The sequence below is a fragment of the Spea bombifrons genome, chromosome 2 (genome assembly GCF_027358695.1).
Source record: "Spea bombifrons isolate aSpeBom1 chromosome 2, aSpeBom1.2.pri, whole genome shotgun sequence".
NCBI classification, from domain to species: Eukaryota; Metazoa; Chordata; class Amphibia; order Anura; family Pelobatidae; genus Spea; species Spea bombifrons.
The window spans coordinates 102,260,780-102,278,808 of NC_071088.1; the positions used below are offsets into that span (position 1 = coordinate 102,260,780).

At 38.8% G+C, this 18,029-nt stretch overlaps 1 protein-coding gene across 1 annotated transcript; it reads right to left on the reverse strand.

The window, feature by feature from the left end:
- Nucleotides 1–977: 977 nt before the first annotated feature.
- Nucleotides 978–17,082, reverse strand: UCHL3 (ubiquitin C-terminal hydrolase L3). The gene is made up of 7 exons (XM_053455405.1): nt 16,954–17,082; nt 16,199–16,355; nt 14,735–14,820; nt 13,218–13,265; nt 4,512–4,587; nt 2,353–2,411; nt 978–1,179 (listed from the first exon to the last, which is right to left on the reverse strand). Exons 1-7 carry the CDS (start codon nt 17,026–17,028, stop codon nt 1,096–1,098), a joined length of 585 nt encoding a protein of 194 aa, XP_053311380.1. The 5' UTR covers nt 17,029–17,082; the 3' UTR covers nt 978–1,095.
- Between the last annotated feature and the right edge of the window lie 947 nt (nt 17,083–18,029).

An 18,029-nucleotide genomic window follows, 5' to 3' on the forward strand; every position in this document is an offset into this window, starting at 1 on the left:
TGTGCATTGAAAACCAACTCCCACTCATAGGGTAATTATTTAACAACGCTTGATTGTTTAATGCTTTATGTTTATTGGCATCTACAATACATTCAACACCAGAGACACAAGAACACAAGGTCAATCCTGATACTGTAGGAATAGAAGTCGCACAGCAATATCATTGGTTCTTAATAATATAAACTGCAAAATAAATCTCTGCTAAATGCTGTATATTTACATAGGTAAGATAAGTATGTAACTTTTCACAAACTAATGTAAGGAATATTATATATATATATACACATATACACACACACACACTGATCAGCCATACCATTATGACCACCTGCCTAATATTGTGTAGATCCCCCTTTTGCCTCGAAAACAGCCCTTACCTGCTGAGGCATGGACCCCACTAGACCTCTGGAGGTGTGCTGTGGTATCTGGCACCAAGACGTTAGCAGCAGATCCTTTATGTCGTGTAAGTTGTAAGGTGGGGCCTCCATGGATTGGACTTGGGTGTCCAGCACATCCCACAGATGCTCAACTGGATTGAGATCTAGGGAATTTGGAAGCCACGTCAACACCTTGAACTCATTAGTGTGTTCCTCAAACCATTTTTCCTTTGTGACAGGATGCATTATCCTGCTGAAAGAGCCCAATGCTATCAGGGAATACCATGTCCATGAAAGGACATGCTTAGGTAGGTGATACGTGTCAAAGTAACATCCACATCCTTGATGTGCTACAAATTCACACGGGTCAGTAAAAATGTCCCTTTACCACTTAAAACATTTAGATGTTATATTTGCAAATCTTTTAGTAAAGAATATATTGAAGGATTTGCCTATATAAAACAATATGCAAGAACATGTGGCATACAGACACTGATTGTAGCAACTCTTTGTTCTGATACTTGAAAGAAGATCTAAAACTCTTCTGGATTACGTGTTTTGAGAGAAAGATAATAAAGAAGAGCAGTGACAGGACAGAAGTCCGAGACTTAGTAAATATTTTTATTAATGTACAGTAAGCTGTTTGCACATGTGAGAAATATAAAAATTAACAGTTTTACCACTTGGCAGTTTTGGGTGTATTGCAGCCAAATTATCATCATGCTTTGGAGAAAGCAACCACAGTAAATCTCAGTTCTTCTGGATCACGTTGCATAAACTTTTTACAGACCTCTATAGCATCCTAGAAAGGAAAAATATATATTATGCATTTTAATATTAATATTTCCATTACAATTTGAACCATTTTTTCAGAGGCATCAACGAACGTTAGAACTGTTAAACAGTTAATGAATTCTAAAATAGCTGATTTGTGAAGCGATTCCAACTTCATTGGGTCACAGTACCAGTCATATAACCACAGACTATGACTACATTCCAGCTGAGTTCACCGGCTAATGTTTTTCTGTACAGATAAATAATGTGGAACGAGGTGGATAAAATAATTACACAGAAAAGCGGTCCACAGGAATTTAACAACAATTCTGGAACTATGTACACACATAATTACTAAGATAACCGTGGCTTGTAATTCTAAAACTGTTAAAAAAATAAAATGGCAAACCCCCCCATACATAGTGGAATATTTATATGAAATCCCAGCTGTCTGGGTCTAGAGAGGGGGAAATACATCTGTACTTCGAGCAAATTGTAGTAAATCAGGCAAATCGTTAGGTCAGTGTCACTGGTTTAACATGATGGAGTGTCAATAGGAACAGAACCAATAATGTGTGCCTCCAAGAACCTCATCCAATCGCCTAATGCAGTGTGCAAAATTGTACAAATGTAGGTATAAACCTGATTTTACAGTTTTTTACCTTGGGGTAATAATTGATAAAAAAACAACCATTTTTGGAGTAAATAGTGTATTAAAGTAACAATATGTGTTGCTATTGTTACAAAATCAATACAGAACCACCAAACCATATAGCTCCTGCAAGGAACATTGAACAGATTTGTTCTCGTGCTACAAACAGACCTCAGATTTGAAGACAAAAGATCAAAATCTGCCTCTCATAGGTAAACCTGCTGTGCGAAAGCAAAAAAAGCTGGAAAATAGACATATAAAGACGCAAATCATTGCGGGTGGTTTCTGTTTGTTCATTGCTTGGGTCAGCATTCTCCATATGAGACTGTAATTGGTTCAAATTCTCTTAAGACGTAAGAACAGGTTACAAGGCATAGCAGCAGCTAATGAAGCAATTGTCACCAGCTTAACATGCCAAACTGGTAACCACTGTCCTGTACGAAAACATATTATAAAAGATGGCAAAGCTTGCCTTTAGCGCATCCTGAAATTGGTTATACCTTTTGCCATGAAATCTATCAAACAAATCCAATTCATCATAGACCTTACCTCTAACAATGTGTCATCACTAGTCTGTCCATGGTTTATTGGGAAAGGCTTTCGGCCATCTAGAAGAAAACAATAAACTGTTTCTAGCATTGTATTTGCAGAACTATTTCAATGGGAGCTCAGATTAGCTTGGTATCTAATGAAAAATCCTTTAAAAATTGTCCAATTAAATATTGTTTCCCACTCATTGTGGATCTCTGAGCTATATGATGGTGATGTCAAATTAATCACTAATAATTACAAACCTATTGCACATCATTGTTTTATATCAAAGATTATGAGACTCATAATCAATTAGTGAGGTATTTTATGGAACTACGTATGCCTCAGAAGGAATTTGAAGTGACGTGTACTTTGGTATGGTCCATGTACAGCATAGCTACCTCTTACAGTGTCCACTCCGATAATACAATTTCATTTACTTGTAGGAAAACATGCTCAATACTAAACTGCTTTGTCGAAAAGTATAAGAAGTTTGGGTATTATCAGACATTTTTGGCAGTACATGGAATTTGATTAAATTGCTTAATTAAATAAGATCACGTGTTATACTTCTTAGCTGAGAGCCAGCCAACAAATAATTATAAAAAATAAACGTAAATAAAAGACTAAAAAAAGGCATTCTCAGTTTCACAACCACAAACCAGGGAGGATTCTGGCCCTTGAGAACAGAACTGCATTAAAATATATTATTTGGGGTGAGAGTCCACATTAAATAAACATAAAATTGTGATTTCCATAATAGTGTGGCTGTTGGTATTTTAGCACAGATCCTCAATATTACCGTATTTGCTCGATTATAAGACGACCCTGATTATAAGACGACCCCCCAAAATCTGAATATTAACTTAGGAAAAAAAGAAAAAGCCTGAATATAAGACGACCCCAAAGGAAAAAAGTTTTACCAGTAAATGTTAATTCATGTAAACTATTTTTTTTAATAAAAGCTATGATTGAGAAAAAGATTTTTTTTGTTTTTATTTCTTGTATTTTCCAACCTGTCCCCCAGTTACGCACATCTGCCCCCAGGCTTGCCACTCCAATATGGCAGTGTGGCCCATGATATGCCTTTTAACCCTCTATATGCCACTGTGCCCCATGGTATGCCTTTTGACCCCCCTATGTTCCACTCTGCCTCCAGAAATGCCTTATACCCCTATATCCCATTCTGGCATTTAGGGGGTTAAAATGCATATTATGGGGCAGAGTGGCATATAGGGAGGTATAAGGCATTTCAGGAGGCAGAGTGGCATTAAGGGAGTTAAAAGGCATTGTATAGAGCACTCTGCCTCCAGAAATGCCTTATACCCCTATATGCCACTCTGCCAATTAGGGGGTTAAAAGGCATATTATGGGGCAGAGTGGCATATAGGGAGGTATAAGGCATTTCAGGAGGCAGAGTGCTCTATTAAATGCCCCCTTAACGCCACTCCAGAAATGCCCTATGCCCATTTAACACACACACACACACCCTATACCCCCATTTAACTAACTAACACACACACACACACACACTCTCTCTCTCTCTCTCCCCCCCTCTCTCACCCCCCTTCCCCCGCTCTCCCCCCTCTCTTACCGGTGCTTCCAGCCGGGGCAGCGGGTTGACGTCGCCTTCTGCTGCAGCCGGAAGGAGGTGTGGCTAGCAGCGGGGGTTTGTATGCGTCCGTCGCGTATACTTTCCCCGGCTGTCAGAGATCAGAGTTCCCCGCACCGGTGCGGCACCGGTGCGGGGAAGTCTGATCTCTGACAGTCGGGGAAGGTGTATGCGACGGACGCAGACAACCCCCGCTGCTAGCCACACCTCCTTCCGGCTGCAGCGGACGTTGTCTACGCGGATCGCGTAGACGTCAACCCGCTGCCCCGGCAACACATCAGGAAGCACCGGTAAGTGTGTGTATGATGGGGGGGTCGGGTGAGACAGGAGGATCCAGGTCCCCTGCAGCGGTGCGGGGGATCTGGATCTTAGTCTCCTAATCAGACCTCTATTTGAGGTCTGATTAGAAGACGACCCCGATTAGAAGACGAGGGGTATTTTTCAGAGCATTTGCTCTGAAAAAAACCTCGTCTTATAATCGAGCAAATACGGTACAATATTATAAAATGTTGGTGTCTACAACATACAAAAAATAGGTACTTAAATAAAAATAAAATGTAATTACCCATTTCATATAGTTGACCTTGCACGTTTACAAAGGCGATAAAATGCAAATCTACTTTATCATCTATGCTTGGTGCCTGTGAAGAAGAGGAAGTTAGTGTAATCGAAAAACACAAGGACCGTTGTACAGCTCTGTAAAATATTATAGCATTATTATTATGTACCGGTAACTCAACAGATAATATGTTCTTGATCACAACAGAACTGAAATTGTTAAACGGTAAAAGAAAATCGTAACAATAAGGTACCTTACATCTACTGTCACTTTATCTCTTGCCACCGAACATCTATTAAAATTCCTTTAAAACCAGGGACATCTTAAACGTTACACTATTAAAACTTTTCTTATGTCTCGTTTTTGTGTAAGTCTCAAATGTAAACCACAAACCACATCTGCAGCCTTTATATAAATAAAATCATTCAAAATACATATGCAATGGCTGGTATTTTATTCAATAAAAACTTTCATTAAAAAAACATATACATATATTACTACTACTTAGTTCCTTGTTTTTTCATCCGGCATGGTCGCAGTTTTAGAAATCATGGAAAAGGTTGAATTATTAGAAAGCTCCATGTTTACCTCTGACACGGTTACTTCTTTTACCCTAATAACTCCTTGTTTAATATCAGGTCCCGTTTTCTATGGCTTAATCCCCGGATACCAGAATGGCACAAATTAAAAGGGAATATTCTAGTATTTTACATATTGAGAATAATCAAGCATTAAAAACAAACTAAAAGAGTGGTCACTAATTAGAATAATGCTATTGAATGCATCAAACCTGGACAAACTCATCAAATTTTACAATTTGTGTTACGTTACGTGGTAGGACATGCTCTTAACTGCATAAAACAAGCTTTAAAAATGGTGATAAAACGGTCCTAGCACTTAACACTAACCCTGCAGGAACAACACGGAAAGGACCCAGTAAAACTACATGGAAGTAACGAAACCTGAAATATTCAGGTAAAAAAACAGACACAGAATTTGACGTTAGAACAATAGAGACAATTTGGTCCATCTAGTGTGTTAATTTTCCTGCTGTAAAAACCTCACACCTTATTTGGTCTTATCTAATATTCTGGACAGCCTTATGTCTAGGGTAGTCACATTTAAACTCCCTCACTTTATTAACCTCTACCACTTCTACTGGAAGGCTGTTCCACTTATCTACCATCTTCTCGGTGAAGTAAAACTTCCCTGGATTATATCCAAGCCTCTGCCCTTCTAGATTTAGACTAAGACCTTCTTTCTTTGTTGAACCCTGTTATGCATTTAAAAGATTCTATCAAACCCGCTTTCTATGTTCTCTCCTCCAAGCTACACACGTTGAGATCTTATGAGATATATTTTACTTTATCTTGAAAACAATTCACCATATGAGTAGCCCTCTGAAATCTCCCCAAACTCTCTTTATTATCCTAGAGATGGGGTCTGCAGAACTGCGCACAATACTCTAGGTGAGGTCTGACTACTAATGCCTCCAGCTATGCACTCCAGCACCTCGCTTGCATTTTCCACTGCTTTGTTAAATTGCCTACTGTTAAGCCATCGGAAATAAATGTATCTGTTGTCTGTTTATCCGTGTAGATTTTTTCCCCTAAAAGTGAACATTCCCATCTGGGTTTGATGAATTCTGGTGGATAATTCCTAGTGGCAGCATGTCTTTAATGAAGTATTACCGGTATATAGACGCCAACTGAATAGCCTAGTACCTTTATACTACAAATATACCAGACCCTTGCAAGAATGGTGGAGCAGACCCTGCACAGTTGACACCTCAACTTGGTTAATTGGAAGACAAAAAAAATCAACAAGTTTCCTTTTTTTTTACGATGTTTTTGTCTTTATCACATTATGAACTAGAGTAGGAATTGCTACGGTGCCTTATACTAGGTCTGCCACGGATGGCAATCGCCTAACCCATGCACGATGGAACTTAGGTGAAGGCATCACAAGATCTGGTGATAAAGAAGGACCAGATAGCTGTGACAAATGGTATTGAGCAGAATACAATGAAGCTTGGAAACATATAAACCTAGAACACCATTTAAAAGCAGAAACATGTGACAATCGTTTTATGTAGCTTCGGCATTACTATTCTTTTAATAAGAATCTTGGTTGCCAGGGTGAAAGGTAGCTAAGCTATAAAGAATGCACAACCGAGTAATGGAAATATTTGTCAGAAAGAGCTTATGAAAGCTGCCAAATCACTTTATAGAGTATAAAACCTATTTGATCAACAAGTACTGCATTTTTCAGGGTTAGTAACACTTCTTCATTTCAGGGCTTTGAATATGTGAGGAGTGATTAAAGTAGTCTGTCCCCAAGCTCTTGGATGTCCACTTATATTTCGAAAGACCATTTTCCATAACAGGAAGCCAAAGGACTAGATATTTTTAAACATCAGCATATTATAATGTTTTGCTGCCAGGAGAAAACTGCCCAAGCCCGGGCCAACATTCTACATTTTGCTCTGTCTTGGTTTCCTATGAATAACTTTTCCAAAAAAATAAAATAAAAAAATCCAAAAAAACATGCTGCTTTTCAGGGCTAGACTGTTGGCCGGTGACTGAATTCCTGTGTAGACCACAAACTTCTGTTGGGAAACATTATATAATGAAATACGAATCACCTGATAAAGCAACTTAATCAGCATTAAATTGGCACCGTTTTACTACATTGATGTGAAACATTCTATGTTTCTATGGATTTATGTGCATGCCTAGGGTTTTGGGGAGCGCTCCTCGCCAGCTCTGCTGAATCCACTGGTGTAACGAAGGCCCCCGGCATTGTGAGGGGGCCCTGAATGTCAGCACCCCCAAACCCTTCCCCACCAGCAACCCCTGCTCACTCAGCACGTCATTTCCCGGCCCTCAGGCACAGCCAGTGTGTGAGGATCATAAGGAAGCAGGAGAGCCGTCCTGAGCCAAAGTAGAGGTAAAAGAAAAAAAAGTGTGTAAGAGTGTGTAAGTATGTTAGTATGTGTGAATATGGGAATATGGTCATATGATCCAGCTGAAATATCCCTATATCTTCAAGATATGTCACCCAGTCAGTCACATGTGTTTTGATTGATATTTTTTACGCTATTCACAAATCAACCCAACGCTTAAACCAATGGCCTAGCTTTAGTCAACAGGCCTCTCTCCAGCAGTAAATCACAGTCCACAGTGGCAGGACTTTTCAGAGCAGCTGGGAACAGACTGTCCACACTCCTGCCATGACACTTCCCATCTGGGATAATCACAGAGAGCAAGCGGTTTAAATTCCCCACAAATCTTCGAAGGGAAGCTTATCGGAGATCTGGTTTGATTTTGTCTATTCTCTTTGCCAGACTAATTTTGAAAAACTCAGCAAAATATCAGGATATATGTAGAAGCCGCCAAAGTTCGATACGCTCACTTGGCAATAATCTGCAATGACTCAGACAGTGAGGGTTTCTCCAGCCTGGCCCTCTTTACCTAATGTATCCGTTTGTCTCAGTCGGTCAATTCTAGTTGTATTTCTCAAAGTGATACCGAATGACGTTACGATATTGAGGTTTAATTAATGCTCATGTTCTAAGGCTTGTATTTCAAGTGATTGTCTTATATATATATATATATATATATATATGATAGATAGATATATATCTATGTATATCTATATATATCTATATATCTATATATATATACACACACACACACACACACACACACACACACACACACACACACACACACACACAAGGCTGTAAAGAGAAGTATATGTTGGCCTTCTCTTAAACATCCGGTGTTGGCCTTCTCTTAAACGTCCAGTGTTGATCCTAATCCTTGAAGGCAGTGTAGATGATATAGTCTAATTTAATGGCACGCTGCATCTCAGACACAGTAAATTAAACATTACGTCCGGGTGGCCTTTTACCAATTGACACTCTCCCAAATTGTGTTTGATTCAGTTGGATACTTCTATTCAACGGGAAAATAGATTAGCAATCAAACACTGCATTAAAAAATAGAACAACCCTACAGTGTTTTGAAAAACATTGCAGATTTTGCATGAATCTCTCTGTCTTATACATTGTAGGTTATTGGAAGATTTCTGAGAGATAACAGCTTATATATATCGCAGTGTGGTCACGGCAAATAATTGCATTCCCCTGTTACTTGAATGGAGGTCTGTGTGACGATTACAATGGTTGGGAAAACAGAGCAAATAATTGCTCTGACTTAATTTGAATTAGCATACTTTATTTACATACATTGAGATGGAACGCAACTCAAAGAACGTGTTCCACAGATGAAAGAGGGCTGCATCTATCCTAGCATTTAACTGCAGTAAAATTGGCAACTGCTCACCCTTGTCAAAAGACAGCTTTTAGCCCTAATGGATGCAGGATGGGGAGCAAATTCCAGCCAAGACGGACATCTGTCATGGCCTCTCGTTAGTATGCAGTTGTCTCCTCATGACACAAAAGGAAATGCAGGAAACAGCCCAGAAATTGTTGTGGCCCTGGAGCACCTGCGCTGAAAGACCGAGAACAGGCATACCGTCACAAACGAACAGTGCTCCTAATTGTGCCTTTTGGTAATGATTGCTGAATATTTTCTAGTAAACCTGCAAATTATGTAAGATTTTTTTTACAGCCCTCTTACTATAACAAAATTCTTAATTTTGTGACAAGCTGGATTAAGTAAGGTGATTCTCCATACAAGGATTCCTTATTTGTTTTTCTGTGCAGCTACTAAATAGCTTTGCCTGGGCCTTTAAAGTTTTGCATTAATAAATTCTTTTAAATATAAGGGAACAAATTAACTTTTTTTTCTGCATTCTAAAGCCGCATTTATTTATGTAGCCTTACCGGACGCCATCAAGTCCATGCGTGTATTATTTAGGAATAGGCCCTAAATAGAATAATTTAAACACAGTTCCAAAATTTAGTGGCATTTTAAAGTTTTCACAAAAGAAATGTTTTTTTAAGAATGGTTCAGTGACCTTTATATATTTTATACATCCGTTATAACCATTGAATTAGTTAAACTGGAAGTAGGGTGACTTGATTAGCCCCAGCACTTCTCTAACCACAAAGCTGTTCAGCGTCAGTGTGTCCCGGGCAAAAGGTTTTATGGGCCGGGCTCCTGGAAGATAAACTGTGCCCTGTTACAGAAGCAGGAGATTGTGGACTAGCTGCAAAATGTATATACGGACTGTGTCAGAACAAAGTGTGATTTTCCCCATTGTAGATAAGTGGTGGGAGGTTAAATTCCTCTCTATCAGGCAAAACGCAAAAGCTGGGGGGGCAAGGAAGAGGGAATTCAGAAGGCTACAGCACAAACTACAGTGCAAGTTGGGAGGTAGTTGAGTGCTGAGGAGACCAAAGATGTGAATCATGGTTATCTTCTTCAAGAAAGTCTACAACTCCCACATGCCCCTGAAACAACTGCAAAATAGACAAGTTGTGGTACAATAGGGTGAAGAGGTGCAGAAGGTGGTTGGCAACTATTGGGGATCTGTACTCTCCAAAAGACACATATATATCATCTGGTGGTAAGTTCCTGTCAGGTCTCACTAGCACCATTGATCTTGAAAGTGAAGCACCAACGGAGGCCTTCTTGGCACTGGACAACTGGGGACAGGGACAGTCTCACAATTGTGTTATATACAAGACTGTCGGATCACTTTTTGTATGGGCCTGCTCGACTTATAGAGGGTCATCGTGGTGGAGGGCAGGATGCCTCCCATGCTCATGGATGTAATGATCACAACCCTGTATAGGAAGAAGAGGAAGCCATTGATTTTAAAAACTGGCTTCCCATCGCTCTCTTCACCAGATCTGTCCTGCAGAATTCTGAGATCAGGTGGATTGGTGCACTAGACAGAGACAAGCAAAAAGTAAACAGATCACTCTATATGGATGACTTGACCATCTTGTGTGCACAGGTCCAGATGTGTGGGGACTTCAACAAAGCTCTAGGTACACAGAGATAAACTGCAGGAAGTTGAAGACCATGCTGTTTGGCCAGTGGGACCTTGTTTCTAACTTCTCCTGTTTTCAAGACAGTTCTGGATCTGGCTTGCCAAAGATGGCGTGGTTCTGAAGCACTGAGAGGAGAGACTTGCAAAAGTAAAGCAGAAATATGAACAGTGGAGCCTCAAAGATCTCACAATCAAATGGAAAGTACTACTGCTGTGAAACACGAGCCCTGTTTTCCAAAACATCACGGTGGGGTCACTTCTGGCTACTTCATCTGCATATCCAAAATGAAGAAAGCCAATCGGCACAAAGACAAAGTGTGGATGGCCATTCATCAATAAGACTTTGGACAGGCATGGTTGGGTGTCCTGGAGTTCATGTAAATAAAGCTTTGTTTTACCAGGAATCACTTGGTATTGAGGATGGGGCAGGTTTCAGTATAAGACTACAGGCTCATCCACAGTCTGCTAAGGGACTACTCTTCTTCTACTAGAGAAGGACTAATCTTCTTTTCCATTCCCTTATTTCCTGTACCTCACCCCAGCCGCCCCAGGATCCACCACCACTGCATTTCTTGATTTGTCAAATCACATTTTATGCACTTTGCCTGGAAACGCTCATATAATATCCTATTGCTGTTACATTGCCTTTTATTGATACATATTCTGTACATGAATTGCCCTGCAGAACATTCTGTGCTTTATTGATATTGTTGATGTGCATTGTTATAATGTACATTTAATACAAGTGATTGAAGGGTCATGAATTCCTTTTACTTTTGCCTGTAAACCTTTGCGTTTTGTCACAAGTTTCTTGGTTGCTCTGCCATCCATTGTATTGCACTGAAGAACATAATGGAACTTTGAAAAATGAAAGGGTGGTAAAAATATTAAGGCTGTGTAAATATCAGTCTAAGTGCCTTTCTGACAGTGTCCTTTGTGTGCACACTACAATACCGAACGATTAGAGCATAATTAGGCCATCATGGCACCGCAGCGGAGAATACCAAACGATTTTAGCACAAAGTAAGGATTCACATCTAAAACTGGATTTTCCAGATGTATCTATTCAATCAAAGCACAAAAGCCTACGGAGCTATGCATGTATGCCAGCAGGTTTTCACAGAGATTGGCTCAGAACTCCCGAGTTACAATGTGTATCTAAAACTTGACACTCTACCACAATGCATAATGGGATGTCATAAATGTAACCACACATGCACAATAAAATAACGTTTTAAGAAGCATCTGTGTTATCGTGTTCAGTACTTTTCAACCACTGAACCTGATCTTTTTTCTTAGATTGCCTACTGCCAGTAATGAATTATAAGACTTTGCCTTTGGCAAAATCCTGGACTCCCTACCTATGCGGAATTCGCGGCACATCAGCCATCCTTCATAACAGAGGTCATCCGTGTGAACTTTTTCCAAACTGCTGGCAGGAATCAGCATGGTGCAGAATTGTCTTTACATTCAGGACATGACCCACACATTCCCCTTACATTTTTCACCCTGTGCAACCCTAAAATCCCATGTGTTTGCTGTGAGAAACTCTTCCCAGCACCTTCTCATTCATGGACCCATTAACATCTTACAGAAAAAGGGTCATGAATCAACAATTACTCTACTCCTAACACGGTACTGGCATTCAAGGAAGATATTATGGAAACTACATACTCTACTATCCATATATATGTATGGGCCAAATTGTGAGGAAAATCAATGGGAACAAATTGAATTAGTCATGGTATTGTTTTTATAGTTAATATTTTTAAACCATCACTGGCAATACTCCATTGGGCTACACATAATGTAACACTTAGGTTGCAATTATGATTGTTATTAAATCTTTTAATTAAAAACCAAAAAAACTAAAACAATAATAATAATAATTATTGTTCTAAAATCTTTAATGGGCACACAACAGTTTAGCGATACACCTGCCATTTATTGTCCAGGTAGGTTAAGGTATGTTTGTCACCATCAGAATCACAATGATTTTAATCTTCTCTGTTCAATGATCCCTAAAATGAAACTGTCACAAAGGGTTGCAAGCAATACAGTGCTGCTGACACGATGAGGGTTTGAGTTTACCCTCTAGAACCCAGCTGCAAAGACATGTTCCTCAGCCTCAGATTCCACTCGTTTATAGCACAGTAATAATTACAGCTACACTATAGTGACAATATTATCTTCCTCTGCTCCACAACCACTGCTAGCAAGGAAAAGAAAATACTATTTTGCTGACCCTGAGGCATAAAATTCTATTTTTATTTTGCTTACTGCACACAGCCAAAGAGTCTCATTCATACACAAGAAGGAACTTACTATTTATTCTTTCAGTTGTATAGAGGCCTAAGATGTACTGAGAAGTGAAAAGGGTGAGAACTTCAAGTTTAGCCTACAACGCTTCACTTTCAATTGGATAATTAGGCTCCGTGGCTCAATATAGGATTGTGCATATGCCCAGATTTATAATTCACTCTAATAAATTCATAGGAATAAAAAAATAAAACTAAATCCTTGAGAGTAAGAAATTATGGAGGAGCCACAGTTGGCCTATTATGATGCACAATGAATATGGAAAGATGAAACCTCAACTTCTCAGCAATTTGATTTTTTAGTGAATATACTCTTTTGTTACTAAACAGAAATAAAATACCCTGCACTTCAACAAAAAACATTTCGAGAGAATAACTCCTGCCAGTTAGATTCATAGACAAAGATGGAAAAACTGAATTGTGATACCTCAGACTGTCCTTCTTGGGCGCTGCTCTCGTGTGTAACCCGAATACTCTGGAATTAGAGATGCATAAAACCAGAAACATGAAGACAATAAAATTAACAGGATTCCACTATATAACGTTATTTTATTCACTGTTCAAATGTGATCTAACATACGCCAACATATACAGCACGCAAAATATTATGGTTCTATACACGTATATATATATATATATATATATATATATATATATATATATATATATATATATATATATATATATATATATATATACACACACACACACATACACACACAAGACACAGTTTTCTCACAATATATCTATATACATTTTTCTTGCTGAAGAAAGCGTTAAAAGTTTTAAAAACACTTCGGACAATGAAAAGGGACGTTATATTTAGATCTAGATATGGCTTTTTCTTTCTTTATATATATTAGTATTTTTAAATGTGACTACTGCTAACAAATTAAAGAAACACACTTTATGACCAAAAGTATGTGGACACCCATCCTAGTTATGGAATTTAGCAACATCTATTGCTAACGGGTATATAAAATAAAGCTCATAGGCAGCCATCTCCATAGACAAACGCTGGCAGTAGAATGGGGCCTACTGAAGAGCGCAGCTACTTTAAAACCAGGTAGGGCCATAGGATGCCAGCTTTGGCAGCTCACAACAGCTCAGCCACAAAACGGTAGACCATGCACACTCACAGTAGGGCTGCTGAATGCTGATGTGTGTATCGAGTACAAACTGCCTGCACTCTGTAGCACCCCTCACTACAAAGTTTCTTCTCGCCCAACATCAGTCCCTGGCGTTACAAACGCTCTACTGGATGAATGGGCAAAAATTCCCACAGAAACACTCCAAAAACTTGTGGAAAGACTTCTGATGACGAGTTGAGGCCGGTATTGCTGCAAATAGGGGACAGCCCCATATTAAAGCCCATGGATTTGGAATGGGATGTCCGAGAAGCTCACATAGGTGTGATGGTCAGGTGTCCACGTATGTTTGGTCATTTTGTGTACACTGTAACAGTTTCAAATATAGTAATTCAATGCTTCCATTTTTTAAGTCAAATGTGGTCAGTTTTACAGCAGACAAAACTGCTTAAATATTTATTTATTTAGGCAATAGCCAAACACACAAGTGTGTGGGCATATAAAACAGATAGGACTATGAATGCTCCTAAACAACTCTGCGGTGTGATAAGCACCAAACATACTAGTGAAATGTGACAATCCTCATCAATGCTACTGAATTCCAGTAAGTTTGTTTGTAGCAAAAGCCCAAGATCCCACAATCAGGGTGGGCATTTTGCTATTGAGTAGTAATAGCACTTTCACATCTGTAGTAAATTCCCCAGTTGATACAATGGTTTCTATTAACGGGTAGGGTGCATCATTGTGATACTAAATTAAATGAGGGGGGGGGCACTAGAACCTTTATTTGTTGGGAGAATCTAAAGTGTATACAATATATCTGAAGCACAAAGAAGCACCGGACAAATACACCAACCTCATCTCTCTCTAGGAACTTGGCTCTTTCATCTGGACTTAGCGAAACTGAATCCTCAAGAAACTTTTTCAAGGCAGAATCACCGTCTAGAAGGAAACGATATTAGGAGTATGAAGAAAAAACACGCGGCAAGGATTATTAAATTTAACACACATCTCATGCATGTAAAATAGCTGAGGAGGGGGATTCAGGCAAGGGGGGGTGCATATCGGGGAAGCCTGCAGAATCCCTCCATGTATTTGCAAGCGGGACCTCATGAAAATTTAAAGGGACCGTTCAGACCAAATGATGGCTGGACAGTCCCTTTTAATGTGTGTAGATGGCAGGTGAGAGGGTATAATACATAAAAAGGTAATAATAAGGCCAATGAGCACCTAGGATTTTTAAACCCTACGCTTATAGAAATCAGATTTATCTGTTGCCTACTTCTTTAAATGTTCTTGTTCCCTAGCGGTTTCACACGTGTCTTAACATAGATCTTTTTTCAAGGGTTTTGTAATCGAGGTAGCAAGTATTCAGAATAGAAAAAAGTAAAAAAAAAAAACAGAAAATCCAATATATATAAATTCACAGAACCATACCACAAAGAAAACATAAAATAATAGCTAAGAATAACTATATTAAAGCCGACATCGACGGCTCAGTTCCGGTCTTAAACCTTTTCTATCATACTCTTATTAGTAGCTGCCAGCCTTGCACTTCACTTATTTCCACCAGTGAATCTCTAGAATTAGTAAAGAGACTGAGACTGGGATGTAGCGAGAGATACTAATAGAGACAATATTCAAAGTTGATCACAAGCAGGAGCTGATGCGTTAGGCAAATCTTTTTCATTAGAAGCAGGATTTGTTTTATGTGTCAGATTCCATCAGAGTGATGCCATATTTCCTTCCAGTATTGTATTACTATGATGTAATCTCCTGTATTAAAATGCAGAGCACGTCCAGATACATTTGCGTCTGAAACAAGGTAACACAGCCTACAAAATCTCTCGCCACTATTTATGTGCTTTAAATACATGAGGGTTTATAAATACTACTGATGCCTACCTACCTATTAGTGCACTTAATATAAATATTAAACGTAATATAAAATATGCTTTTTTTTGTGGAGTTGCCTTATTTTTGTGCACGTAATGAAAATATGTTTCATCAATCTATTCTAAAATATAATATATAAATATATTTTATACGCATATCCTTTTGAGATACAGCAAGATTATTAATTATCATTTTGGAGAATTATTTCCAGTAATTCCAACTGATTAACATGTGGAAGCAGCTGCTACTTTAATGCATTTATGTTTTAAAAAAACAGCATTAGTAGCAGCAGAATGATCCATTTCTCTTCATCCATAGAAGAAACAATCTAATATTCAACGGAAAGACTATAGAAGACATCTACCCAAGTGCTATAGCGCCATCTGCTGGCTTCTAATAACTTTGAAGCAGAGGGTGCCTTTACCAAAATTCAGCTTCTCCCGATTGTTTGCCACAGCGTGAATAAGGCCTATTGTTCCGCAAGCGTTGCTTATAGTTTGTTTCATGAAGTAAACTGACGGATTCACATCTTGACCATGCGTTTTAATTTTTGCTTCCTCCTCCGCCCTAAAGAGTTCATACTGAAAATATAAATAAATAGAAGGGTTTAAGGTGTCGCATAATACACACAAAAAATGCTCGATACATGATTCCTACCCACCAGGCAGAATAGAATTGGGTTTGTAGTCCAACAATGGTTGGGTTTATGGACCACAATAGGACACTTTCATTTTAAAACACTCACAGATAAAGTAGGACAAACCATTAGTATTTTTTTTAAGTTCCAAAAAAAAAAAAAAAAAAAAAGATTAGATTACATCACATAGTAGGACTACAGATTTTGGTAAACTATCTTTTAGCCAAATTATACAATGATTACATAGAACTGACAATTTACTAGTTATATTGGAAAAAGGCAAACAGGTACAGTAATGTTAGGCTTGTATTCACTAATATTCACCTATTACCTTAATAGGTCACCATTATCGGGCAATAAAAAAAATGATAAAACGCAAAGGAGTTGGACCACCATTAAACAGATCAAAAGAAGGTCTTAGTACCAAAAATACTTTTGACAGTTACGGTTTATTCACAATAGATATATACATATGTTAGCAAACGTCGTGAACAAGAATTGATATGGCGTCAGTAACAGGAAGCATTTTTGTGGTAACTCACCTTCTCAGTTACTGGGAAGAGTAGTAAAACGGCACAAACAGGCCGTGGGACCATGCTGAGGAGTTCTGGGTCCATACCATAAACATCAACAAATTGCCAACTGACGCCAACACCTAATTGCTTGAGAAACTGGAGAAAACAAAAAACAAATAATGAAACCATGATTTCAAAGAGTTCTTAAAGAAAAGGAGCCACACAGCAATGTTCTTTCAGAAAATGGTTATTCAGTGCATGGGTCGTCATATTGAAAGTGCCTAGAGATAGCATTATGGCAAAATTAATTTATACTATAAGGATGCAATGTTGGTAGATGACACCCGCCATTATGTAACAATCTATCTTAAAGGGTGAAGTAATCAACATACTAGAGTCCAAGAGATATTTGATCCAGGCCTGAGAAAGACAGTGGGCAAAGATGGGACTGATGGTAGAATATCAAGGGAGAAACCATTGATCTATATAAAAAAACATGAATAGCTGCCTATCAGAAACAAGCATCTGGAGGCTACTCAAGAGTTATGGAGCAAGACAGATCCCTCCCTGTGTAAAACAAATGGTGCGTTTCACATTATAAACCGTACCCAGATGGTCAGGCATGTGGTAGGACATGGTTTGGGGATTCTTTGCTACATCAGGACTTAGACAATTTGTTATCATTGAAAGAACCATAAATTGTATCTTCTATTCGTCACCAACAAGGGGTCATGATGACGCCTCCAAGGTGATATACTGAGTGGAACACTGGGTCAGAAGTGCATAAGAAAAGGTACACCACTGACTGTCCGCTGTCCGAGTCACAGACGTCAAATAGACAATACGTCTGTGGCTCTGATCAATATAAAAGTCAATCTATTTCTTAGTGACCTAGCACCACAAGTGTCTCTACCAAAGCTTGTATTACTTCCAGTGAAAATTTGTTTTAACTGAAAGCCAGAACCTGCAGTAGTGACTTCATTGAGGTCAGTCTTGACGGCTATTTGGTACAATGTAATAGCCCCATGAACGTTCTTCAAGCCCTGAACACTGTATGAAGATACCCTGTCTACTTTAAGCCATTCATCTGATAACTGAAGAGC